At 43.7% G+C, this 27,237-nt stretch overlaps 1 protein-coding gene across 8 annotated transcripts in view; it reads right to left on the bottom strand.

The window, feature by feature from the left end:
* The window catches only part of AGAP1 (ArfGAP with GTPase domain, ankyrin repeat and PH domain 1), a 337,725-nt gene that overhangs the window by 259,382 nt on the left and 51,106 nt on the right, over positions 1–27,237 (bottom strand). Inside the window, exon 1 of one of the 8 annotated variants that reach the window (XM_051623021.1) lies at positions 4,088–5,349. The exons of the other annotated variants lie outside the window; for them this stretch is intronic. Within the exon in view, the coding sequence (XP_051478981.1) occupies positions 4,088–5,192 (1,105 nt within the window). The 5' untranslated portion in view covers positions 5,193–5,349. Of the gene's footprint in view, positions 1–4,087; positions 5,350–27,237 lie in introns of those variants that run through there. 8 annotated transcript variants of the gene reach the window in all.

Raw genomic sequence — 27,237 nt, 5'->3', positions numbered from 1 at the left:
TTTTTTTAATTTTAACGGAAAAACAAAGACCTTTCACTGTTAGCATCTGGCATACACTTCAATATTGTGCAAACATTAATCCATCTCATTCTCTAATTCAGCCAGTGACCTTAATACCAGTTTAGTTCTTAATCAGCAGCCTGTATCAGTGCAGCTGGCATTCATTTTGCTTGACACAAGACCTACCCAACAAATAATAATAAAAAACCCTCTTAGACAATGCTTGACAATGCTTAGCCCCAGTTGCAATCTATCTGCTAGATTTTATTTTCACAGCAATGTCTGGACAACACTCAACTGAAGTCTTACAGTCCGTTAAGGAAAGGAACTCTCCAGTGTTGAAAAAGAAAATGCTTAAAACACAGCACTGAAAACCTGCAGCTACAAAGTCAGGCACTGCCTGGAACCAGTTCCCATATATTTGTATCATATTGCCTGAATTTCACATGCTCCAAAGCTTTGCCTGCTCACCCTTGTGAGTGAACAGAGAGTTGACTGGGCTGCTTCTGGAAATGCCAGTAGCAGAAAGGAGTGGTGACTGCACTAGGGAAGCAAGCAAGAGATGACAGAGCCAACAAGAATTATCTCAAGTGCAGCTTTGCAAAAAAAAAAAAAAAAAAAAAAGACTGGAGGCCCCCAACAGAGATCACTCATCAACTTCCCTCTACTTCCCATGGCTATAAACTGCAGAGAATTTGAAACACAAGCTTAAAACCAACATCTCTAAAACCTCAGGGGGAAAAAAAACCCTCAAAACAGCAGTTTCTCATATTACAATGATACTCCTTTTGATAGTCTACAGTTTTGATCCACAAATCTACTTAATATATCCTAAAGAGGGGTTATTCAAGTAAAGTTATCTCAAAAGAAAAGCAACAAGTGAGAACCACTGAAAAAGAAACCCCTGTTTTCAAACCCCACTGCCCCAGAGCCATCCTACTTCTGCACAGCAGCAAGAGTTCCTCTCATTATGAAAAGACCCTGAAGAATTCAAGGGGGAAAAGGTTTAGATTAGGAACAACATTCCCCTTGACAAGTTCCCCTAAATACTTTTAAGGCAAAAATAGCTTCTCTTCCCGTAAGTTTATGGAAGCTCCTCTTTTTTCTTCCTTGGGGGTAATGAGGGTGAACATGTAAGAACTTTTCTTGCTTCAAAGTAATGAATTTACAGGTTAGATACATGACACAAGTCTATTAAAATGAAGGACAAGTGAACATCAAAACTAGTTATTTGATATTTAGATGCAAAAATACTCCAATGTGAGAACAGCAGCATTTGTACAGGATTAACTTATTCTATAACCATTATTTTAAGCTGGACAAAACCACTTACACATTCTTAACACAAAGCTAGCCATGAAGACAGAGGATTGCTAACATCACCTCCATAGCCTAGGAGACATTACATTAACCATTTTGCAATCCTCACAAAAAAACAGAGACCATGAACAATGTCCAAAAGACAAGCACCAGCCTGGCTGGCAAACAAAGCCAATGTACCTTCCCCACCCTACCTTCAGCTTTTCTTCTTTTAAAAGATAACTTGTAGGAAATAAATTTGATCAACAGGTAAGTGACCTAGAATTGCAGTTCACCTTAGCTGGGAAGTATGTGTCTGAATTCCTCGCTCCTTATTTGCAAAGGTTTTGGGAATTGTTGCTTGCAAAGGTTTTGGGAATTGTTGCTTGCACGGGACTTGTGGCCAACAATGCCAAGGCCAATAGGGATTGCAAGGAGAAAAGGAAAATGCTTGGCACCCAAAGAGGGTTTACCGACAGTGTAAAGAATAATTCCCCCCAAAATCAATCTTTACCCACTTTACAGCATAAGCAACAGCAAAATTATGTAGATTTAACTATTCTGTACTCTTCTGCCTTAAAAATTCTGCAAGTTCAGCTTGTTCAAAAGTGTATTATCTGACTAATGTAGTTAGGAACAGGTTTTCAAGAAATATCACACAAGCAGATAGTGTGTCATCTGGGTGATTATTTCAAGGTGAGAATGCCAACAAGCACAGTATTTAGAACTTTCATCTTCTCCACAGACTTAGGAAAGCCCTGTATTGAAAGTACAAAGCACCAAACATGCAGAACAAAAACACTACAAGAACTCAAGTTTCAATTAATAAAACTTGGTTTTACAACTGGTTAGACAGGGGCAAAAAACCCAAACATTATAATCAAGATCCAACCCATGTCTCCATCACTACTCTAAAATCTAGGCACAAGACTACCAAGGGCACACCAACTCCACATCAGCTAAAGAAGCAAAAATCTTGGCTGAATAGCAGCTTGTTCCAGTCTTATACTATCAAAACGTATTTGGCATCCTAATCATAACATCCCACGAAGCTGCTCTTTCTAAGAAATGATAGGGAAATTAAGGACAAATTAATTTAAACTTACACTTTCTAAAAGACACCATTAAGCAACATCTCAAAGGGTGCACAGACGTTTTTCTGATAGTAAAAGCCTGAAAAAAGGAGAAAGAGGCAGAGCACACCCTGCCTGCTGGCCCACCATGCAAGTCTGCAACTCAGTGCTGCCAACCTGGAACCACAGCACCGGGCCCACGACACTTTTTTTCTAGAAAACAAACCTCAAAGTTGACTTTCACCAGATAACTTTGATGCCAGCACACACAGGAAAAGCCTCTCTGGAACGTCTTAATGCTGCATATCTGTGGTTACTGATTAACTGAAACCTCCAGCTTCTCCTGGGCTGAAGGACTGTGCTCTGACTATCTGACTGCACACTATTAGAGTAATGATTCCAGCATATTGGCACAGGACAGGCATAAATAGTTGTATGCAGTAACTCTCTGTTGTGGTTACCTCCAACTTAACCAAGGTCAGACCACAGTTTCCGCCAAGATTATTATAAGCCCACATGAATGCCTCTACATCAATAAAATATTACAATCCTCAGTTACTAGGTCTAAATATTTGGCTTTGCTCCTTGCACCTCAAACTCTGGGCATACTCCACTCGCAGCAGGACTTCTGGGTCTGTAATGGGCTGGTACCTCCATGAAGCATCTCCTGCTATTGCTTCCTAGCATCCTAGCCCAATTCTATGACATCCTCTGCTGCACCCATGCCTTGCAGAAAGCTTAACCCTTCCTAACTAGGAACTATGTTTTTAAAAAAGCAGTATCTTCCAGATCATTTATCACTCTGATAAACACTTAAGAGCTCAAAGGCTACTGTAATTACTAGTTAAATGTTTCATCACTGATACCCATTAAAGCTTTGAAAAGCACAGCTAGGAAGAAAGCAGGTTGTCCCACAATGAAGCTCTGCAACCAGCATTTCTGGTTTAACATGTCCCAGCCAACAATACTGTGATCCTTTCAGATCCTCAGAAAGCAGCTCTTGACTTCCATCCCACAAGTAAGGTTAATTTTCAAGTTTTTCTTGTATCCTAGGCATTCACGAACCCCAGAATTCCATATCTGATTTCCATCTAGCATTTGCAACACTTGAGCTAGTAAAGATTTATACACAGCTATATAAAACACACCAAAGAGCACAGCTTCTGAGTTTAAAACCACAGCTGTGGTTTTAAAAGATATCAAGCTCAATTGAAGATATTTTGTGACAGAAAAAGGTTTAAGGATTTACAATACACTTATATCAAAAATCACCTAGTCCTCCAAAGCGAGCAGACATCCTTCTGACCCATCTTTAGGATTAAAAAACTCTTTCCAAAAGGGGGAAGTGCCAGTGTTGCGCAGCACTGGGCCACCCAGTGACCTAAATCCAGTAGCATCAGAGTTCAGCTTCCACTCCATAATTAAACAAGCTGTGCTGCCTTCCCTCAGCTGTCCTAGAACGTACCATCCATCAGCTCAGAGAGTGCTTTTCGGCTCAGGGGACACACAGCCCAACCTGCCCCCATCAGAGCAGCTTCTGAGAAGACAGCACTAGCACACACAGAAAACCATGGCGTATCCACCACTGCATCCAGCCATCCTGCAGCCCAGCATCTCCCCCTCCTCACGCCTTCGGGCTCTTTTCACCCACCCCCCTCACCACCACGCAGAGCCGTGCAGCAAACACCCCCCCGGAGGAGACAAGGAAAGGGCACCTTTGTGCGGGGACCCGTTGATGCTCTCGGAGCTGGACTGCATGTCCACGGTGGCTCTCCGGAGGCTGCTAAAATAAGCCCTGGACCTGGAGAAGCTGCTGCGGGGGTAGCGGCCGTGGGGGCTGCCGAAGAGGGTGCCAGTGCCGTCCTTGCGGGCAAAGATGCCGCTGAAGAAGCGCAGGAGCCGGTGCTCGGGGCCGGCGGCGGGGCCCTCCCGCCCCAGCCGCTCGGAGAGCCGCTGCAGATCGCTGTTATCCAGGGTCCGGTTCTTGCTCTTGTTCCGCTCCCAGCGCTCCAGCTGGGACAGCGGGTCCTGGCTCAGCACCTCGCCCACGTCCAGCGTGTTCCGCTTCTCGGGGGTCGCCGCGGGCAGAGCGGCGGCGGCGGCGGCGGGGGGCGAGGCTTCGGCCCCCGGGCCCGGCGGCAGCCCGGGCAGGCAACCCGAGCTGCTGTGCCGCCGCACCCGGCCCGGCGCCCGCGGCTCCCCGCCGCCGCTCCAGTGCCTGAAGCTGAAGCTCCGCCGCAGCAGGCCCGGCTGCCGCCAGGGGCTCAGCCCCCGCTCCCCGGCCTCGCCAGGGCGCCCTGCGGCGGGGCCGCTGCCCGCCGGGCTGCCGGCCTCCTCCTCCTCAGGGCAGGCCGCGGCCTCAGCCCCGCCACAGGTGGGCGCCGGCTCCGCGGCGCTGCCCGGCGGGGAAGGGCTGCCCCGCGGCCCGCCGAGGGCCGGCCGGGCCGGGCAGGGCCGCCCCGCTCCCCGCGGCACCCGGAGGCGGCCCAGCTCCAGCTGCCCGGTGCTGAGGGTCCTGAAGTTGCGGAAGCCGCAGGGGCTGGGGACTCGGTCCCGCTGCTCCTCGCCCTCCTCCTCCTCACCCTCCTCCTCTTCCACCAGCAGCAGCCCGGCCCTGGTGAGGCTGGAGGAGCCCGGCGGCCGGCTCCCTCCGCGGCGGGGCAGCCCCGGGCCGGGATGGCCGCTCTCCGGCCCCAGCAGCTCCTTCTTCACCATGGTGACCGAGATGCGGTAGACAGTTTTCCTCTGGGGGGTTCCCCGCTGCATCCTCTCCGGAGAGGAGGCGGCGGCCGGCGGCTCGCTGCTGTCCAGAAGGTACATGTCTGTCCCCGCTGCTCTCCTCCCTCAGGCAGCAGCGCCCAGCCCGGCCATCGCGGCGGGGATGGAGGGTGCGGGAAGACAGCTGGGCTTCCGGCACCACGAATCGAAACGCAGAACCACCGCGGCCCAGTGGAAAAATCGGAAAGCAATAAACCCGGACCGGGGGTCGCTGCGCTGCAGAGGGCGGCTGCGGCGGGGTTAGGCGGGCCCCGCTCCGGCGGCAGCCGCGCGGCTCCCGCCCCGCTCTCCGCCCGCGGCCGGCGGCCCCGGACGCGCCATCCCGCCCGCCCGCCCCGGTGACATCCAGGGATGGGCTAAGCCCGGGCAGCAGCCTCACGCATCCTCCGGCTGATCCCGAAATGCACTGCTGGGGAGAAGCGCGGTCCGGGGGTTCAGGGGATTAGAGCAGCAGCCGCCTTCAGTTTCATTGTTTATAGGCAGGCTGCGCGGCTGCGGAGCTCGCGTCCTTCTTTTTTCCCTCTCGGCCGGATAAATCCCATGAAGAGCCGTCCTCGGGCGAGGGGAGAGGCGGGCGGGCTGAGCCCGCTGCCCGGCGGGGCTGGCCGGGGCCGGTGCGGGCAGCACACGCCGCGGTTGGCGGCGGCTGCGGCGGCCGGGCCGGGCGCACCCCCGGGGCGGGCAGCGCGGGGCGGGCCCGGGCGGCGGCAGCCGGGCTGCACCAAGCGCCGGACTGGATCCCCCGCCCAGGAGCGGAGAGGCAGGGCGGACACGGCGGGGCGGGGGGAGGCGATGGAGATCACCACTCACCTGGGTTACCTTCCCACGACTCCCCTCCCGCTTCCAGAACTACCCTCTGAAGGGCAGGGAGGGCGCTACACCGCAGCCTTCCCTGCAAACATTCCCAGTGCTTATCCCGCAGAAGGGCAAGGTGTTCTTCTTGGATGCAGGCTGACTGGAGGGCAACACTGCCTTCTTCACAATCAAGTATCAAAAACTACCCAGAACTGATTTATTTTTCATCTGTGGGAACTGTGATTGTCCTTAATAAGTGTTTATTAACCATAACACTTTGCACAATTAAAAAGCCACATTACTACGTGATTAGTCACACAAAAACCTGACCTACCCTTGCCTTCCCAAGCACTGGTTTCAACAGAACCTGGCTCGTCTGCAAAGCTGGAAGACAGTGATAAGTGCTCCTTTCACACCCCACTTGCCAAGTTTCAAGCACTCCAGATCACGAACAGTGAAGAAAATAACAACCAATAGCTGCCTGCATTAAAAATACTGTTATGAAGCCATGATGGCAGACACCAGAAACTAAATAATGTTGGAAATAAGGTTTCTAGGTCCCATATATAATATGCTTTTAATAGTCAAGCTTCAAAAACTACCTTCAACTGCCCTGTACATCCTTTTCTATTGATCATCTTTCACCAATATCAAGGGTAGGGTTCAAAAAACAGCATACAAGTAAAAATGGTAACTCAAACAGAAGAGAATCCCGAAGGTGTCACAGCAATTCACTCCCAGGATGGCTTCAAAAACCAGACAGAAGAGAGAAGAAGGCAAAAGCTCCTACTTGGGTGCTCTCCAGATGGGTACCACAGTTCCAGACTCAAGACACACATGGTGTGAGCTGGGCAGGACATTCCACCCGGAGCACTCCCATAGGGGAGGATGGATTTGCACATCAGGGGAACCCAAGAATGATGCTCTGGGTTCCAGCTCCTATGTGGGCTTATTGATGACACTGGGATCCTGCTGCACACGCTGCAGATCGATTACCAGATGGAACACAGGCAATTGCTGATTTAACTCACTTCTCCAGATACGACAGATGCTGTTGTCTTTAACACTGATTATAATTATTCATCTTTACTCATCACAGAACAGATCTGCACATGTATCTTCAGCAGACACCTGATCAAGACCAGCACTGGAGAAAGTCTTCAGAATGAGCCCACACTTGATCAGCCTGAAAACTGTTCCCAGGTCCTTCTAAATGCTTGTCTGCTACCACAGAAGGACAGCAGATTTTTCCATTTCTCTGACATCCCAAAGGCCATTTTCAACCTGTATTTCTAAATGAGGGAAGGGAGGAAAAGCAGAAACTTATGAAAAATTGATCTAGTGAGAAATGCAGGATTAATAATAGAATATATGCACACTTGGCTAAATGCCACGCAGTTACAGGCACCCAACTCTGGCCGTGCAGTGACATTTTCAGCTCCTCCAGGCGAGTCCAGGCCACGCTTTGCAGCACGCTGCTCAGAACCGGCTCCTTACCGGGAGGGGAATCAACCATTCTTCATCCAACCCGGGATGACAGACCCCTTCACAGGAACCACTTCTAAGCGCAGACAAATAGGCAGCACATTCCTCCCACCCTCCCCGGGATCCTGCCCTCGGAGGCCCTGCTCCAGTCCCGGGGGAGGAAATACGTCCATCAATCACCGGCTCAGGGTGCTGCGACAGCTCTTCCACTGGTAGTAAATCATACTTGGAGCTTGCTCGAGCTGACTGCTCATCCCCACTTGCCACCAGGCAATTCCTTGGCACATAGGACTGACTTGGTGACACAACCGACTCTGCTGGCAGTCCTCAGAACGTCACTTGTAAGTCCTGTCACCTCTTCACCACAGGGCAGAGGCACTACTCCTGCCTTAAGCAATGTGTCATTATTTAGCCATACAATACTGGGGGTATCTCAGAGCAGGGGAATGAGGGATTTCACGTTTAGTATTCTGGAAGAGCTTCAGAATACCCACGGAGGCCCTTAACTCCAGAGGTTCTGCCTGAAGCCCAGGCCCAGCAGGGCTCTGCTGCAGCCACCCCAGTGGGCTCTGATCCAAGCGGCTGGAACAGCAGCACATTCCCTCCTCCCCTCTGCCGTGCAATTAGCACAGATCCGGTCCCAGAACAGGAGAAGTCCCTCGGGCCCTGGGACAAGAGCAGCCAGAAGCCACAGCAGCCAAGCCAAACAACTCATTTGGCTCACAGCCTACTCCGTGTGTCCTGAAGGGCCCTCAGCAGCAGCTCCTGGTTACCTTTTACTCTGCGGGCAGCTGGAAGCACAGAGCAGGACACACAGTATATACGGGGCTTCACCAACAGGATCTGAGGACACAGGTCTGTGTAGCCCTCATCGATCCCACCTTCCTCACAAATAGCTGTATTGCCTTCTGCCAAGTAGATGAAGGATCTCCAGAATTCCATGCTTTACAAAGTCTCCTTGTCCCTGCAAGATATCCCCACTGAAAAGCAGCAACACCAGGTAAATCCTGCATTCGACGGAGCCATTAAAGGGTCACATTTTCCACTCTTCATTTTACTGCTGAGGGTCAAGACAAGCTACATTACTTTGAAGACTTTCACCAACAATAAACCCAGAGCCCAGGGCATCCCTCAAGACAACATAAAGCAGAAAAATTTTATTTTTCAAGTTGGCTCATCTCACAACATTAGCAGCTAACTAGCAAAACCCAGCTTGAAGACTTAAAAACACAAACATGTTCCACACGAGAAGCACTCTGATACAGTTTAGAGTCTTATCATTTCCAACAAAACCCAGTCATCTATTTTAATCCACAAGGCAAAGCACAGGTATTTCAAAGACATCTTAAAAATGCTTCAAGCAATCTTCATGTGAACTTCTGCCTTGCACAGCCTGGTTTAGTGTAAAACTGCAGGGCTGCAGTACCAGCTGCATCTGTAGTGACACTGTGCCCTGCTAAAGGGAGAACAACAAATTAAACCCTCCAGATGAAAAAAAAAAACACAACAAAACCTAAAACGATCAGAAAAAGTGCAAAGGGAGCCCTGTGAATACACCATTCATTGCTTCCCAGCCTGGATGATATCCCTGGGTGGTGCTTCACATCCCTGCTGACTGGGTCACCAGCACACAGCAGTGACTACTGAACAGGAACAATGGAAGGGACAACCATGCTGGGAGGAGAACAACCCTGATTCTCCAACCACTGCAAAGCATGTTCACTGCCAGCAACTAACGCCACTGCTACTGACTTCACAAAGCAATGAACTCTGAAAATTTATGTAAAATAGGCTTTGCCTTTTCTTTTTTCTACAGGAACACTTCGCTAAAAGACTCTTGGATAGCTCGTCATAATTCCTTATTCTTAATTCCATACAAGCATTTAACAACCCACCAGCAGATTCAATCAACATTCAAGTGTGGAAGCCCAGCCAAGGATAAAGATAAACCTTGTACACATTGGTAGCACCTGAGCATTAAATTTTTAATCCTGACACATCCTTGACAGGTTAGCCTGTTCTGCTGAAACCTGTAGGGGTGCACAGTTCTTATGGTGCTGCTTGTTTATATGCTTCTGTTTTGCTTTTTATAGGACAACTTCAAATCATTCAAATCTTCATTGCTCTCACTACATTTTTTTAAAGAAAAACAGACCTAAATTTTACAGTTTTGCACACTGCAGGTTAAAACTCCAGAAACATAGTGTCATTCCCAGTAGTGGTTCCTTTAACAAATGAATTGTGGAAGATGAAATTAGGTCACCTGAGCAATTCTTACAGTAATTCAGACATGATTTCACATTTCTCTTCTAGAGATCCTGGACTCCATCCGCTGTTTGTCACTGCGGATCAGTGTTCAACCAGGAAACAAGAGAAGGCATCTGGACAAGAACAACATTGTGCTGGAGGGTACCAGCAATCCAGGGACCAAACTCAATTCTTTACCAAGACGAAGAACAGAGATATCTCACAACAATACAGAGACCAGGAGCTACCAGAAAGAGAGAAGTCAGCAACTGCGGTCAATAATGATCCTTCTGTCAGCACAATGAAATCACATTCCTGCCCTAAAAACACTGGGTGCTGAGCAGGAAAGGGAATAAGGGTGATGGGATGTGGAAGAAAAATGCAACTCCGGCACTTGTCTTTCTCTCATCAGCAAGGAAACAAAATGTTGGCACATCTGTATTTAAAGGAAAAAGAATCTGCAGCAAGTCCATTCAAAGCTTTCAAACCTCCAAAGGTTGGCAACATCACTGCAGGTCTCTTACTGCCAGGGCTGGGATCCCATCTGGGATAATACAGTTTACAACACTTTTAATTTCAAACTGTGGATTTTAGTACTTCCCTTCACATAGATGATACCTCTTGAACACTTCTTGGCCTAAAAAGACTCACACGTCACAGGATTACATTATTTTATAATAGATATACGATAATGACATATCTTGGACTCCTACCCATTTGTTAAAGTGAAGGGGAAATGGAGAAAAATAAAATAATTAAATCAGTTATGATCATTTCTACCATGATACACACTGAAGACATGGTTTTAAAATACATTTCTTATTAACAGCTTCAAGCAAATTCCAAAAAATTTCTGATGCTCAAGTGTGACAGATTTCATCCCTGCAATTTACTTCAAAGAACAGAAGAAAATAAAAATTTAAGGGAAAAAGCAGAAGTAGCCTTCAGTTTTTCTGCATGACTAAGACCATCCTTCTGATTTCTGCCCTCAGCTGCTGGACCCATTACCATTAATATATTTTGCCTAACCATCTGCTTCTTTTCAGCTTAAAAATAAGCAGAACACCTGACTGCAGCTGGATTTCTACTGAATAAAATGGGATAGTCCTGAGTTTCATCTCACTAAAAAACAAGCATCCACAGAATTAAGTCCACAAGATTCATTTCCCGTTTTAAGTGAAGTTTTTTTTAGCTCACATCATCTGACAGAAGAGTTGCAGCCTTTTGCTGCTTTAGAACATAAGTGAAGCAGCAGAGCAGGCATAAATAAAATTAACTGTAGAAGCTACAACTTTTCCTTCATTGATACTTTAAGCTGAGACACTAGAGCCTGCACCACCCCTGTCCTCATCAGCCACAGGATGAATCTTCACAGTGGTCAATCTGCCCAGTGAAAGTGCCACATTTAACCTGGTTTATAATTCTGTGATTCCCCCAAAGCATTTGGTATGAAACAGCCAATACTAAAACCACCTCCATTTTGTGCTCTGCTGTATCACAGCATTTTAGGTGTGCAGGAAGTAAAAGCTCCAACAGATTTGTCAGCAAACTCCAGCAAAAGGCTTTAGGTGAAGCAGGCTGCTGTACAGAAGCAAGCCAGACCACTGCAGTTCTTGATATGCTAACATTAAAAACACTGAGCAGCAGGCAGTAATTATGTAGATCATCACCCTAAGGCCCTCATCATGGCTGCTTCAAATTCTCCCTGGCCCTCCAGTGTTAATATTGAGTTATCTGCAGTTTCATCTGCTCCTCCAGGGAAGAACAAGAGTTACCACTCTCTGCAGCCCTGCAGTCAACCTGCCAATGATCCTAACATTCAGCTTTCCACTTTAATCCAAGCTGCCAACATGTATCATGTATCCATCCTGATAACTTTAGAAATATGAATTTGGTAACTTTATTTTCCTTCTAAGTAGGCTGCCAATATAACCTATGTGATACCTGCTTGGTATTCTTTTAACCTCCCAAAACAGAGCACCTCAGACACTGAAAAGCAGCAGCAAGGCACCCCTGCCATCTGATAGATGTTCAGAAACAGATCAGCTGGTGCCCCCCAAAAGGCTGCTCCTGTCACCTGGCTGCCCTTTCAGCTACTCCTAGGCAAAGCTTCCAAAAATAAACTAAAAGATAACTTGCCTTTCTACACACCCAGTGTTCCCTTTGGGGGCTGCTAAACAATCAAAGCTCATCTACAATGTCACTTCAGAATCTCATTTTGAATACACAGATAACAAATATAAAAGCCATGTTTGTCTCAATAAGAAACAATACAAGTTTCAAAAAATCCTTACCTCATTTTGGATAGTGTTCCTCTTTTTTCTAAATAGAAGTGTTTTTTAACTTACACTATCATACTTTTACCTCTTGTGCACAGTAAAATACTCTTGACAGGTAGCATCAATACACAGTCCCTCAAACTCAGGGAAAATCATGTATTGGAACTCAAGAACCACTTTTGGCTAAGCTTTCATATCACAAACACTGGAAGCATATGAATTTGTCATTAACGACAAACTAGTTGAGTACTTAAAGTCACATTACCATCTGCATGAGGCCGAGACAGAATTAAGTGCCATGAATTCAGAGGCTTTTTATGAACATGTGCTACTGTGAAAGCATGAACTTTAAACCATCAATGTAAGAAAGGGGGATGTTACAGCACCCATATTGACACAGCCATCTATAAACTGAGCAGTTAGTGGCCATACTTTTGACTAGCGAAAAAAATGTTTGTTTTAACAAAGTATTCAGTGTCTCTGCAAAATCAAGTGCCATAACGTAGCATATATTTGACTTTTTTTAACTGGAGGCAAGAAAACAAGGAAAGCGAAGAACAGGAATATAATGGGGAGTGTAGTTTGGTCTCATCTACAGACAGACAAAGTCAGCAATGGTGTCTGCAGAACAGGTATGGTTCTGGATACAGCAATTTTGAGAATATGGAACAGAACATCTCAGGGAAGAGGCTTACAGTGCAGTTACAAACTGACACTCCCTTTTACAACTGTAGACAAGGAGTGTTTTTCACTGAAACACAAGCCTGCTCCATAGCTAAACACATCTCTTCATTTTCATATACCACATATACTGAGTATTTTGTGCTAACCCTGTGACTTTGTAATGGCATTACACAAGCTTGCTTTCTGATTCAGCACAAAAGCAGATGGATGGAAGCTGCTCAGAGCTCTACCACCCTCCAGACACAGTACTCACAAACCACCTATGTCCTACAGAAGACTTGCATTAAAAGCCTGCTTAGTGTCATTCTGCAGCTAAACAAATCACGACATCTGTAAAAGCTCTGGACATCTGCTGAAACTTTTTAGAGCTTGTTTTTGAAAATGTAGTACAGTAGAAAAGATAATGTAAGGTGAAATCAATTTGAGTAGTAATGTTTTCAAGCCATCCTTGCTCTAAGAAGCAAAAAAACTTCAGCAAATACAACAATGATATTTTTTGATAGGTGCTGGAAACTACAGACCAACCCAAAGGGCACTGAAGTATCTAAAATAGAGTGGTAAAACTAACTACACAAATCAGCAAAACCAAACAGGTTCAGTTCATAAGCAACCTGCTAAAACCTTTATTTCCTCAGCAACTACATCTGCACACCTATCTTTAGTTTTACAGCTCTGCTGCTTCTGCAGCTCTTGCCTGATTCTGCCCTTCATCAATTACATATTGAATAGGCCTCTCTCTTGTCCACCACAGCCCCCTTTCCTCTGCCTTCAGCAAATTACAGCACAAACATTTGTGTTACGTTCAGGGCTCCTCACATTTCTGCCTGTGGCACGTGTGTCTTGGTGCACTCCATGCACAGCCACTCTAGAGAGTGGAACTACTACCAAGCACTGGGAAGCAGAAACAGAAGGGAAGGCTGGAATTAGACCAGAAATTAACTCTTAAGAAATCCTCCTCAGTGATGGATAATAGTTGCTTGTATGTACAAGCTAGCTAATAATAGGCCTGAGAGTCTGTCAGAGTTGACTTGCTAATAATACTGCAGGACACAGGAAGTTTAAAGCCAAGCAGTAACAGAGTTCGGTCTGTCTCTAAGTAACAAAGATACTACTTAAACACAAGATTAAAACCTTAAGAACAGTATTTTCCATTGATGAAACATTTCTTACAGTAACTTTTAAAACACATGTGTTTGTCTCAATGCAGGGAGACAGTACACAAATTCTCTCTTACATGCACCATTTCATATAGTATTTTTTACCTCATGTTGCTGGTTAGGAAGCCCTACAGCAAGCAGATGAGCTGGTTATTATCTCAAAACCTATGAAACAGTTTTAATGCAGATGACTCATCTTTTACCACTTCAGAAGATTTGTCTGAAACAGAAGCATGTATTAACTCAGAGACCATCAGGAAATGCAGCTCTATGAATTTTGATTAGGCTAGTTCTGAAAGGATAAACTAATTCCTGCAGCCAGCACTTTCACCATACACAGGACTGTAGAAATGGGCCATTTCCTCCCTCTCCTCCAGTGCTGCTCTTACCCTCCCTCAGTATTCAAACGGTTTCCATGCCATTTCATTCACAGGATACAAACCCCAACAATTTTGGTGGGTTTTTTTTTGGCTGTTAGAAAAAGAGGGGAGGGGGGTTGGAAAATTCCCCTCCTTGCTATTGCTGTTTTAGCTCCAAAGCGCTAAGCAAACCCAGCTGCTCAGGAAATACCACTGTAATGAACACATTATTGAACACGGAAGAATCAATCGAGATTTTCTGTCAAAAATTTCACATGCTGCAAACAGGCCAAGCAATCAAATGGCTCTTGTGAAAGACTTCTCAGCCATGTTTAACAACCTCATCTTTCAAAATTCAGGCACATGATCAAAATTACTTTTAAAAATCACACATAAACACTGAATTAGTGTAATTTCAGTAGAAAGCCAGGAGCTACTCTTAGTCAATAACACCTGACATAACTCTGCTCTTTTCTAGACATGGCATTGACTCCAGACCAAACGACAGGGAAGAAGTTGAAGCTAAAAATTACTTCCTTTCCAATAGCAAAGCTTGTTCACTTTGTGACTGGTTTCATCCTGGATTCTTTCTACTAACACATTTGTTGACAACACACAAGAGGCATTTAAAGGGCAACTTCAGCCTATTTTTTTTTACAAATACTTTAATACTATGGAGGTTCTGCTTATTCAGCTGACAGTGATGAACAATACTATGATGCCAAAGTTCCTACAGCTATGATGAATATATTTCCCAGAACACTTTTTCACTGGACATTGTGTCATTCGTGTGACACCTACTTTCAGCAGCCCTAAAAGAAGAAAGTGAAGGGTAGATGCTGGATCTACAGCTATCTAGGACAGGACTTTTCTTGCAGGTGCACACCAAAAGCACATGGCACAAAATGCAGCAAGTGAAATACTAGTTATATTTGGGAGAAAAAGGGGAAAAAACCACAACAAATGAACACCAAATAAAACCACACTTGCCCATAATGGCAAGCACAGATCAGAACAGACTGCTGAAACAAGCTGTGAAGCCTCCAAGCTCCCAGGTGCCAATGCTTTTCATGGGGACTAGACCCAGCAACTCCAAAAGGTCCTTTCCAATTGCTCTCACTCTGTGACTACGTACTGGGTGCCACCTGTCCCCGTGCCCATGGTTTAGCTTGTCATTTTCATAATGCCATGCCACTCTAAGGTAAAAATCTGTAGCAAGTCTGTTCCTCCCTGCAAAAGCAGGTGGAACTTAACCGCATCAAGAAGTTCTCCATGAGAACAAAAAAATACCAAAGAGCCTTTTCTGCCCTCTATTCCTTCACTGATCCCCAAAGTATTTTGTGTATTCAGTATTTTCTAAAAGCTATCACAAACTTCACGTGGACATGGGCATAGCCAGCCCTTAAACTGCACTACACACCGATGTCTTCTCCAGTTGCTCATGAGATGAGCAGATCACAGAAATACCTAAGTTAGCAGGCAGTGATTTTTCTTTCACGGAACATGCATGCTGAAAAGCACATATCCATCTTCTGATCACAGAAGCTTGATGAACCAACAACTACTTTAAGAACACCTTGACACATGTAGCAGAAGGATTCTAGTTGTTGTCATGACCAGACAGGGTATGACACCTCAGAAGTTTTCATTTAATGGTCTTCAGTTTCTTAAAGAAGCATTATTCAGGGAAATTCTCTTATGCTTTCACTCAAATGACAAAACTGTGTCTAAGTGCCACAGAGAGCATCTTCACCCTCACTCACCACTGCTCTTCATCAATGGTACCACAAGGAAAGCTTCATGGAGGCACAGACAGTTCTGCGTTACCACCCTTGGGTATTCCAGCACAGACTTCTTCAACTATGCATTTTCAGGCTTCTATGCAGATCTCAGGGATGTTTGTTGCCAGATACTTGATGTAACACACTTGACTACAAGGAGCATAGCTCAGCCTATACTTTTGCTACCTTCTGCTCTACAACAGTTTTGTTACAGTAGGTTCACAGAGAAACAAAGCCACACCATCACAGAATTCTCTTGGTGCAAACGTAAGTTTTCAAGTTCATCCAGTGAGGTCAAGCACTCAAGAGTTCAAGTTGTGAAGCACATTCCTCAGCAGGTCAAGGAGAACACACCCCTGCTCCTGGTTTTTGATTCCTGCACAAACACAGGCTTCAAAGTTGCTCACCTTGTGTTACACCTCCATGCCAACACCAGTCACTCCAGCTTCCTCCAGTGCCACATTAAGTGCTGCTAATGAAACTGCTAATTTGGTTATTCTTTAAACTGACTTCTTTGTAGAAGAAATAATTGCTTTTAACAGTATTTTCCAAGTTAGAAATACTTATGACCATTCTTCTCAAAAGTAAATTCAAAGTTTAGAATTCCTAAATTCTGCCACAAACTGGAATATTCCTGGAATGGTTCTCACAACTCTGTCTGAAGCTCTTCACACAGAGCAGACAGAGGTAAAGCCAATGACAAACCCTTTGGTGAAAAAATCAGTGCCAAATCCACACTGTTTTGTTGTCTTTAAACTCTGATCTTCAGGCTTGCTTCTCCACAGTTGTCATCTGTAATAGCCAGGCAGCATTCCAGTGAGCATCCTGACCTCCAGTAAGGGCTACCCATCTATCTAGCTGTGATTCAGCACCATCTCGAAACACTGTCCCAAATGTCTATTTGCGGACAGAGTTACAGAAAAAGTTGCAAGAGGGTCATGTTACCAGTGCATCCTCCCATGTAGCTGGCATTTCTACCCCACACAGGGGTTTGAATAGATTTATTATAAAGGCAAAGTGTTCCAGAAAACCTGGAGTACTCTGCTGCTTCCATTTCAATCTACTCTTTCAACTCAAAAGTCACGGCATCTCCTAATGGTCCAGGTTAACTTTTGGCTTGAGTCTCTCAGGTTACAACCTTGGCATAGAAAAAGCCCCGCGAGCCTGACGATCCTGAGAAGTACAAGAAAAGCCAACACAGGTTTTGAAGCTGGAGATGAATCTTAATTTTAAAGCAGCATTTTAGTTATAACAGATGAGAGCGGAAGAGATGATGCATTTGCCTTCCTGAGTGGAGAGAATGTGATATGTCAAAAAAATTCATTCAAAAACTCAAGCCTTGTCCACCATGAAAAAAAAAGGAATGGCTGTATTTTTCCTGCCCTTCTTATCAGGAAATTATTTTCAAGTACACTCCTTCAGCTTTTACTATGATAGCTTTTATGTCTGAGTTAAATAGTTTGCTCTTGGCACTTGTGAAACCAAATACTGACAACCAACCACCATAAGGAAATTCTTAATTGGATGATTCACACCCTCACTTGATTCTAACAACAGTTTGTAGAAATGTCAAATCACAAGCACTCGCTTGCGCTCCAATGCCCATATTTTATTATACAGAAAAAAGTTATTGGGAGTAAGTCAGAAGTTTAGCACATACACACTGAATGTTATTTCACCAGGGAGCACCCCAAGAGACCCAGTAAATGCTCAGTATCCACTTTTGGACCAAGTATGCAGCACGCTGCACTGTGTCTTACACAATCACTCACACACTAATCTCAAGCTGCACAGCCCATCTCCATTAATACTTAATAGGCCATGCAGCTTCATTAATATGCTTACTATATAAGGCAATTCTAATAGTAGATATTGCAGAAAGTCTTAGAATTCATTCCATTACAAACAAACAGAAATACAGCTCAGCCAAGACTGCCTGTGCACTTCTTATCCCAGGCATATGCACTAAGCCAGAGGCACAGAAATCACCACTGGAGGGAACTGGCCCAGTGTTGGGAACCACCAGTGAGTGCAAACAGTCACTTCATGGAACTGACTTGTGAGCAGCACATTCTTCTCAAGCTTACTCTGTTTTTCATTATCATCTTGTCACAGGGAATTGTTTGAGAATCACACAATTATCATTAAGTCCCAGATTTGGGTTGTATGCACAGCCAGAATGGGCAAGCCCTGATAAAACTTCGCCTTTTCCCCTCCTAACTTTAAGCACCTCAGAAAATAAGTCTTCAGAAAAAGATTTCTGAGAAGAAAAAAAATCACTATTGTTCACTAGTTCAGTGAAAAACAGATCAAGTAAGCTGGATTGAATATCTGTCTGGCTCTTATTTGGGCAATTTCAAGAGATTTGGTATTTCAATTAACTTGTAAAGTTATAAACTATATAATCAGAACACTCCTGAATACTGTTTAATGAAGACCTAAATACCATAACAAAGGTAGAGGAATATTTTAACAGCACATTTTGCCTGTGAGAAGCCTTTCTTCATTCAAACTATGAACTGAAATTCAGTGAATTTGGGGCACTATTTAGTAAAGCAGAAGGCAGACCTGCTGAAGAAATACTGCCTCCCAGAACATACATGATTTGCTGAACAACTAGTATATATAATTTTAACTTCAGCAATACAAAAATAAAAGAAGCAAATAGCAAGAAAGCCCTCACAAACCTGATAGACTTTAGCTAGCCATTATCCATGCAAGGAATTTTCACACCAGCTAATGCACAGCAAATACATCTCCATCAAACCAAGTGAGCTTCTAGTCCATTTTGTCTGCCAGCTCCTTAGGCTCATCTCTTACCGGAGATGTGTGCTCTCAAAGTTGAAAGCTGGAAAAGGATGACTTCAAGCTATTCACAAAGGTGACCACTGCCTTTCTTCCTGGTAATACACAGCAATATATTAAGTGTCTGAATCATTCCCTGCAAAGCAGTGATCACAGACCTTTAGCCTGGACTGGCTGTCCTTACACATCCCACCTTGCCAGCAGCTGTAAGCACTGAAGAAACCCTGAAAAGGTTTGTGGCTTTTCAGTGGGCCTGGAGCTTTGGGGTGGCTTTGCTGTTTGTTGGGGTTTTTTTTGTTAGTTGTTTATGTGTGTCTGTTTTGAGTGTTTTAATACCATAGGTAGGAAAGAAGAATTAATTCCATTCAAAACTACCTGAGAGCAAGGAAAAAGCACTCACTCCTGTCCTGCAAAACCTGCTCATTTTCTGGTTTGATGCATTCATCTTCAGCAATATAGGAGTAAGAAAACTTAACTATGTCAGTCTACCCAAAAAGAAGTAACAAGAATAGAAAAAGCTACAAACTGCACCTGATAACAAGTAATTAAGTGCAAAACTCATTTATCCCTATTGCAGTTTCTCTAGTAGTTTCTTCTGCAGCCACAGTGTAATTAATGTGAAGAACCTGAAGTAAATCCATCTTCACAATGAGCATCAAAGAATATAACTACATGACCACAAGAGGGTGAGAACACCAAGAGGAACTGGCTTATGTAAAATTTGGATTTTACTCCCGGGTTAGTGACTACAGTTCCTCTGAGAGGAGACCACCTGAGCTGGATGAGGGCACGAAACCCAGGACTGATTGATTCCAAAAGCTACTGGTGAGGTTACCCAAAGCACACAATGAATCTATCATCATAACATGAATGTGGTTGGAAGCAGAGGGTGGAAATTCCACTGAAGGCAGCTACAGTCACCTGCAATAGGTGAGAAGGCACAGAGATGTAGTGGAGGGTCTCCAAGGAGTAGGGCCAGCCAGCCGATTGCCTTCCACAGCATCAGCAGAGGTAGAGACTCATCTATCAGGTAGAGGACAATTTATCAGCTGGGCAAAGACTGGCCCTCAGAAATGGAGAGATGTTAACAAATTAGTGGACCTTCAGCCACAGTCCAAAGCCTATGAGAATTAAAAAATACTGAGAACACAGGCTGCAGCTGCTGCAAAATGTTACTGAATTTGCAACTCCTGTTTCAAACAACTTAAACAGATGTGTGTTTGCAGTCACACACAGCATCTGGACTCTGCTTCCACCGTGTCCCTGTCACCTTTTACACTTAGTTGACAGCCACAGCTTTCCCTGGAGCACCTGGGAAGAACACACCTGATCACTGTAGCAGAAAAGGCAGTGCAATCACCAGGCAATCTTTCTTCCCTTGCCTCTAGCCACTCTAAAAGGAGATTAAGATCACATTCAAAGAAGTCAGGCAAACAGGCAGAGACAGCTACCTTAGCAATGCTCTAGTGTCAAAGCCTACAGCTCCATAGGAACTTGTGCAAAAGCATCACTGACTGCTTACCTGGGCCAGCTGGACGTCATATGGGTTTTGTTCCTTTTCAAACATCAGTTTTCTTGGATATTCTTGCTTATGCATGGACGGTTAAACTACAGGACAGAACACCTTTCTGCTTTACAGAATTCCAAAACAGGGGTGGGAGAAGGGGCAACACTTCTGGAATTTTTCCATCAAGTATAACTAATGCTTTTTGTCCAGCCGCAGGTAACAAACAAGGTGTGTTTTGCAGAGGTTTTAAAATACCTGGTCTGACCTTGCTTTGGCAGGAGGCCAGATGACCTCCTGAGGTCTCTTCTAACCTGATTTTTTCTGTGATGCTGTGACATACAAGTGAAGATTTTAAAACTACTCAAAGAGTTTTGCCTTTTAAGTTCCATTTCAAGTAACAACCCTTCAAAAAACCTGCATATTCATATGATGGAAGAAAAAACTAGCTCATGTCTGCCCTATTCCTAACATTCTGCATGGTGTAACAAAGGGTGTGATGCTCTGCTGGAGGAAGAGAAGTCAGCCACCCTGCAGAGGCTTCCAAAGTACCTGCAAATGCAGGAAGATCACCTCACAGAACTCTGTGTTGCCTAGGAATGTTTGGTTATCTCCACCCAGCAAAGGGAATGTCTGATTATCTCCACCCAGCAAAGGGGATGTCTGATGACTTCAACATTCACATTATGTATAAGCAGCAGTAATTTAGCAGCACATTGTCTTATTTTGCTCCCCTTGCTTCCTCCCCCTCATGTTCAAAGACAAAATGCCTTTCACATTCACTAGCTGGTCTGCAATGAAGATCCATAGACATAAGCAACTCAAAAATGTTTTCTCCCCCACTGCTGGATCATGTTAAATTCCAGTATATTGAACTGAAGTTTATTGACTCTTAAGGCAAAGAGTTTGCTGCACTATGAAATACCTTCTCAACGAACTTTGTGGTTACTAACCTCATGTTTGCAAAGCATCAGAGAGAAAAGGCCACTAAAGTACAGAGGACACACTGTTACTGAATCTCTAAGGTTAAATCCACTTCCTTTCCCGCTGCAATTGATGCTGGGTTTTTTTTTAGATCACCCTTGACCACCCCTTGCTTCAGTAAATTTAAGAATATGTGCACTACAACAGACGACCAAATTCTAAAGAAAAAAGCAAGTCAAGAGAGATTTGCACCTCTCCTAGCAAACACACTAATCCAATGAAGGTTCAGGCTGAACAAAAAGGGCTATTCGTAGCATATTAATCTTAGATTTAAAAAAGCCTTCAAAGCCATGGTGATATTGCAACAATGCCTCCTGACCTAAGTAATAAAAAATGAATAAGCCTTAATCATGTATTATTTTGGAATATCATTTACTGAAAAGAACCATGTCCAGAACATTCTTCAGAAAAGACACTGAAAAATCTTCTTTAAATATTTTTGAAGCAAAAACAAACAACTGCTCAGTACCAGAGCTAAAGAGGCTTTACATCAAACACCAGATATTACTGGGTGGAATCAGAGGTCACACAATCATCTGTTCACTATGTGAAAGGCTGTTGAATTGAGTTCCCATTACCTCCCAGTGAGGGAAGTGCTGGGAAAGGAAGAACTTCCATACTCTTACCTTTGGAAAAGAAATATTGAGGGTTTCTACCATGGTAAAACTTCACCTTGACACCTTTCTGATTTGCATGGAGGTACTTCTCTCTCCCTCTCGCTTCCCCCTTCCCAGAAGTAGCTTTCTCTGGCCTTGCAAGCTTAAGACCCAAAGTATATTAGCACTCCAGCTCTCTCCATTTCCTTCCTGACCACAACTGTTGAACCAACAGCTCTAACACAGGGACACCACACTGGCTGCTGATTTTACAAGTAACACTGGGTATCCCTTTTTCCTCACAGGCAGGCTACCTTGTTTAGTCCCTACATTTTATTTGCCTATAAAAGTCCCAATTAGTAAGCTACATCATTTTCTGCAAAGAAAAGTGGTTCCTGTTGCTAAAAGATGTGGGCCCTCCCATATGATGCACTAGCTTGTTTACCCCCTAAACTTAACTGTGTAAAAGATTAATTGTACCATAAAGAGCAGTCCCAATTGCATCACACAAAATACAATTGCAAGACAACTCTTGCTTCCACTGGCAAAATTAGTAGACTTGATCTATGGATTTCCAATGCTCTTACAGGGACCATCAAGCCTGTTTGCATTTCTGCAAAAAGTTATACAGCAGTTTTCCTTAATGAGTTTTTCAAGTACTTTCCAAGTAAACCACAAATTATCAATCAGTAGTACTGTTTTTTTAAATCATGAACACAGGCAGCAGCTCTGAATACAAAGCAAGGTCTTTGACACTCTAGGATGTGATATACTGTACTTCTTAATTAACATTTACATTTCATACACATTCTTGCATTATTTGAGACAGGGAGGAAGACTCATGCACCCTGTCAATCAAAAGCTAATTAAAAATTGCTGTAGAATAGGGATGGACACAAAATACCCAACATAAGTATTCAAACGTAAATTTTCTCAAAGCTGAGGCTTATTCAAGCTTGAATATGATTGCAGAATATTCTGACACTAACCAGAAGATATCCAAGAGCTCAAAGTCATGCTAAAAGTTTGCACTCCCATGAATCACCCCACCACTCAACACTGCACTGTCAGACATAACAGGGCAGCCAATAATGCTTTTCAGTTGCAGTGTGTGGGAAGTTTAATGCATCTGGAACTTGCTACCCAGACCAAGTAACAATGTAACCTCAACTCCTACCAGTGTGCTGACACTGATTAAGCAGACTCTAAAAGCAGAAATGTATCTAAACTTCTTAGTTTCTGCTGCATGCAAGATGTTTCTCCTCCGAGTGCAGAAGAGAATGTGAACATTAAGTCAAGCTTGCTAACTCAGATTAGAGACTCTTGACAGAACACATTACAATTCAACCAGCTTAAGAAAAGGCTTCCAGGTGAATTTCCTCCATGAGCTTCCCAGCAACTGAATCTAGGCCGACCATCCTCTAATGCCCTGGATTCCTCTTTCACACATTTAAGAGAATTGCAGCCTTGGCCTTTTTCCCATCACCAGGAGCTTCCCCAGTTGCCATGATCTTTGAAAGATGATTGACAGTGGCTTTATAGTTCCATGGGCCAACTTCCACCATCCTCAGATGCACCTTTTTGGACCTGCTGTAGGCTGGTTGAGCACATGCCTTGAACACTGAATGCAATTTTGCTATTGCCAAGTAAAATATTCTTAGCTTTGGCAGGAGACTTTCAGGAACTGAAACTGCTCTCAAACCAAATCCATCTACATTTTCAGGAGCTTACAGAACTAGAAGCAAAATAAGAACTGATTGATCTAAATATTTACATTCTTTCAATTGTTTAACACATACAAAGATTTTGCTTCTCACACAGGCCTCAGAATGACCCACTGTTGGAGAGTAAAACCTGATACTCATTGCCATACACTGAAAATGCATATTCCTGTATACCAAACCCTTAATTCATGAAGGGTTTTATGCAGGTGCTCAAAGACACCCAACAAAATGCTCACTGCTCCTTTCAAGAGCTCATTTCTTTTCCAATAGATAACAGTCCTGGCTTAAAAGGTTGGACCAGATGATCCTTGAGGTCCCTTCCAACCTGGCATTCTATGATTCTATGAAAACAGTGAATGTCTGTCTTGTTCCTTTACAACAAATTATAATCTCGCTCATCTGTTGCTTTAAGCACTTACGTTCTCAATGGAAAGAAAAAAGAAATTTGAGCAGTTTTGTGTGTATTCCTGATTTATCTGCTAGGCACAAATAATGCTAAAGGTTAATCTTGAGACAGGGAACCAGATGTTCAGTCAGAAAAGAAATTTTTCTCAAGAGGAGATACCCAGGAAGTTTGTCTTTCCAAACTGCTCCAGCCCACAGAATTTCCCACCACACTTATCCAACTGGGAAAAATTATGAATAGCCTGTGATTTAACTGTGTATATAAAGAAATAACTTTGAGGGCTTCAGCATGTAACACTGCAAAGCACTTACAAAGCATTATAAAGCACTTATGAGGATCATACTAAGCATACACACTATTAAAACCAGAATTCTTGTAACAAGCTTCCAAATAAGCTTTCATTAGTCTAAAAATCTAAACCATTGAATCATTAAAGCTTAATTGATAAACAGAGCACTCCCTCTGGCTTCTAAACAGAGCAGAACACTTCCCAGGTAAGTCAAACACCATCGGATAAGCTTCCTAGGTGTGCAAAGAGGCCTTCACAATAGGAACAGGTGGTATTTTTCTTCTTGGCTAGTTACACATTTACAGCTGGAGTACCTGAGCAAACAAATTCAGCCAGCAGTTCCAAAGACATCCACAACTCACTGGAATCCTCTTTACACAGTTCACAGAATGGCTGAAGTTGAAGGAACCTCTCCAGATCAACTGCTTTAACCCATCCCCAAGACTTTTCTCCAGTCTGAGCAGTCCCAGCTCTCTCAACCTCTCCTCACATGCTCCAGTCCCTTCATCACCTTCTGGTCCTGCACTAGATCTGCTCCAGTAAATCTGTATCTTACTTGTATGGGGGAGCCCACAATGAGTAGCAGTGCTTCAGCTGCAGCCCCACAGGTCCTGGCTCCACTTGCCTCTGCCTCCCTCAGCCTTCCTTCAGAAAAGGACTGAAACGGTGCCTCTTGCTTCCAACAACTGCAGCAATCATCAGGAATAAGCAACCTAAGGCTGAAGCTAGCTTCAGCACTGCCATTTTAGGGTCTACCACATGTTTCATGTTTTGTTTATGCCAAATTTAATCTCTTGTACTTGCCAGATCTTCTTTCACTCAGCATGAGAAGGGAAAAGTACTTCAGTAGACTCACACTACCATTATCATTGCACACATTGCTAGCTCACAAACAAAGTTACCTCTAGCTCGAGTTTAGTGTCTTTCAGTTGCCAAGATGAAATACATATCCATGTACCTTGTTTGGCAGGCATCCAACTGCAGCTGCAAATAGCTGCTTCAGTTACTTGCAATGGTGGAAGGTTGGGTTTCAAAATAAGCATAAAACATCCACACCTAACAAAAAAGGAGGATTAGATCTTCATTTAGGGTTTCTCATAATTAAGTCAGACTGTACTAATGATGGGATGCCCTCTAAAACCTAAATCCCTTTGTGGCTCTAACACGTCCAAAGATATCTTTAGGATATTTTGCAACTCAGCAGAACAGATCTTCAGCAAGCCCCTGTGCTTAAAAAGGAGCTGAAGAGGGTAATGCACAAAAGCAGGACAAACACCAAGTTTGTGGCCAATTACACAATACACACTCAACTCTTGACCTTCAGCTAGTCAGAACCCAAGTGCACAAAGTTCTGTAAAAAGGAAAATTATTTGCAGAGTAACTACAAAAGAAGTGGAATCAGATAAGCTCAAAAGTTTTTGTATTTAACTCATTCTGTGACAAATATAAAAGCAGCCTGTAAAACAAGCAAAGCTTTAAGAGGCATGAGCATTCAGGTACACGCACTGGAAGTACTGGCAAGGACAAAGCAAATTAATCCAAACAGGAAGAGGAGCTTGTCACGTTCTCTTCATGCCAGCAACATCTGGCTTATACAATGGATTACAGCTCCTCCATGAAAGGAGAAAATGTGATTTGAGGCTAATATGATATTAGTATCAGAGCAATAATCAACAGCTAGAGATGTAAGATGCTGTGGCCAGCCTACCAGGATTTATAAAACTAACCATCATGCTCATATTTTGAAGGGTGAAAAAGGACACTAACTAAAAAGCTAGAAAAACCATTATTGGGTGGTACGAGCATGAATGTCATATCCCAGCAGTTCTCAAAAAGAATAAATTTGATAACTTAGTTCTTGCATTATTTATGCACAGTAAAAGAAGGTATAATAAAAACCTGAAACCACTTGTCAAAAAGTACTGGCATCGGCTACTCAAGAATTCCTAACTGAGGCTGCAGTATTAAACACAGAAAATGAGAGGTCAAGACAACAAAAAGCAGCTAACATTTCTGAAGTACAGTATTATTGGCTAAAAGAAATAACCTGGGTCCCACACTATTCCTGGTAAGAGCTTTATTTGGTAAAATCTTGCTTTCACTCAGGTCTATTAACTGGTTTTGGTTGTCCCAAAATTAAATTAGTGATGTGTACCAAACATGATCTGTATCAATGATACTAATACCATTGATGGGGGAAAAAACACACCATAAAACTATGTTTTTTTTCCAGACCAAGCTGGAAAGACTAAGTTATTGAATTCTCAGTAAAAGTAGTATTATTAAATAAACTGTTCAGGCAAAGGCATGACAAACAAAAACCACTTCTATCATATTTTCTACTGAGACTAACAAACCTGTAGCTTTATGGTTTTTAGGGAAAAAAGCCTGTGGCATCCAACAGCTTCCAGATAGAACTTTTCTGCTAACACACTGCATTTTGGGGACAAATACCACCAGCCTCATACAGGCTTTGGACATACGTTGTTAACACTGTTAATGGCATTGTCATTGTCAGGAAAAATCTACCCCAGAGCTTCAGCTGCATTCTGTTTTTTTCTAGACTGTTTTCAGTCAAAGCAGTCAAAGTTTCACACTATATAAACCCATCAGCGGCAGGACATGACCAGTCTAAATCCATTTGAGAAACACTTGATCAATGTGATATTGGGAAGCAGTATCATCATACTAGGAAAAGATGACCTTACTCACCTGGAAAATAAATAAATAGGCCAGTGAGTAGCTTAAAATTGCTGAAAAACAGTAACACTACCAAATAGGATAGCAAAACATACCACCTGCACCACAATTCAGAGAGTAAGTCTTATACCTTAGCCTCTCTGAAATGCTCCAGTGTGGTTAAATAAAACTGACCAATAGTTAGTTTGGAAAAGCACAAGAACATGCTTTACAAATCTCAGGAAGAGATGTCACTTGAAAACTCACAGTGCTTTACACAAGGAGATAACCTGCATATCTGCAAATATGACAG

Source organism: Apus apus, chromosome 6 (assembly GCF_020740795.1).
Source record: "Apus apus isolate bApuApu2 chromosome 6, bApuApu2.pri.cur, whole genome shotgun sequence".
Classification (NCBI taxonomy): domain Eukaryota; kingdom Metazoa; phylum Chordata; class Aves; order Apodiformes; family Apodidae; genus Apus; species Apus apus.
The sequence above is the reverse complement of the archived record's forward strand: the minus strand, read 5'-3'. Positions and strand labels throughout refer to the sequence as shown.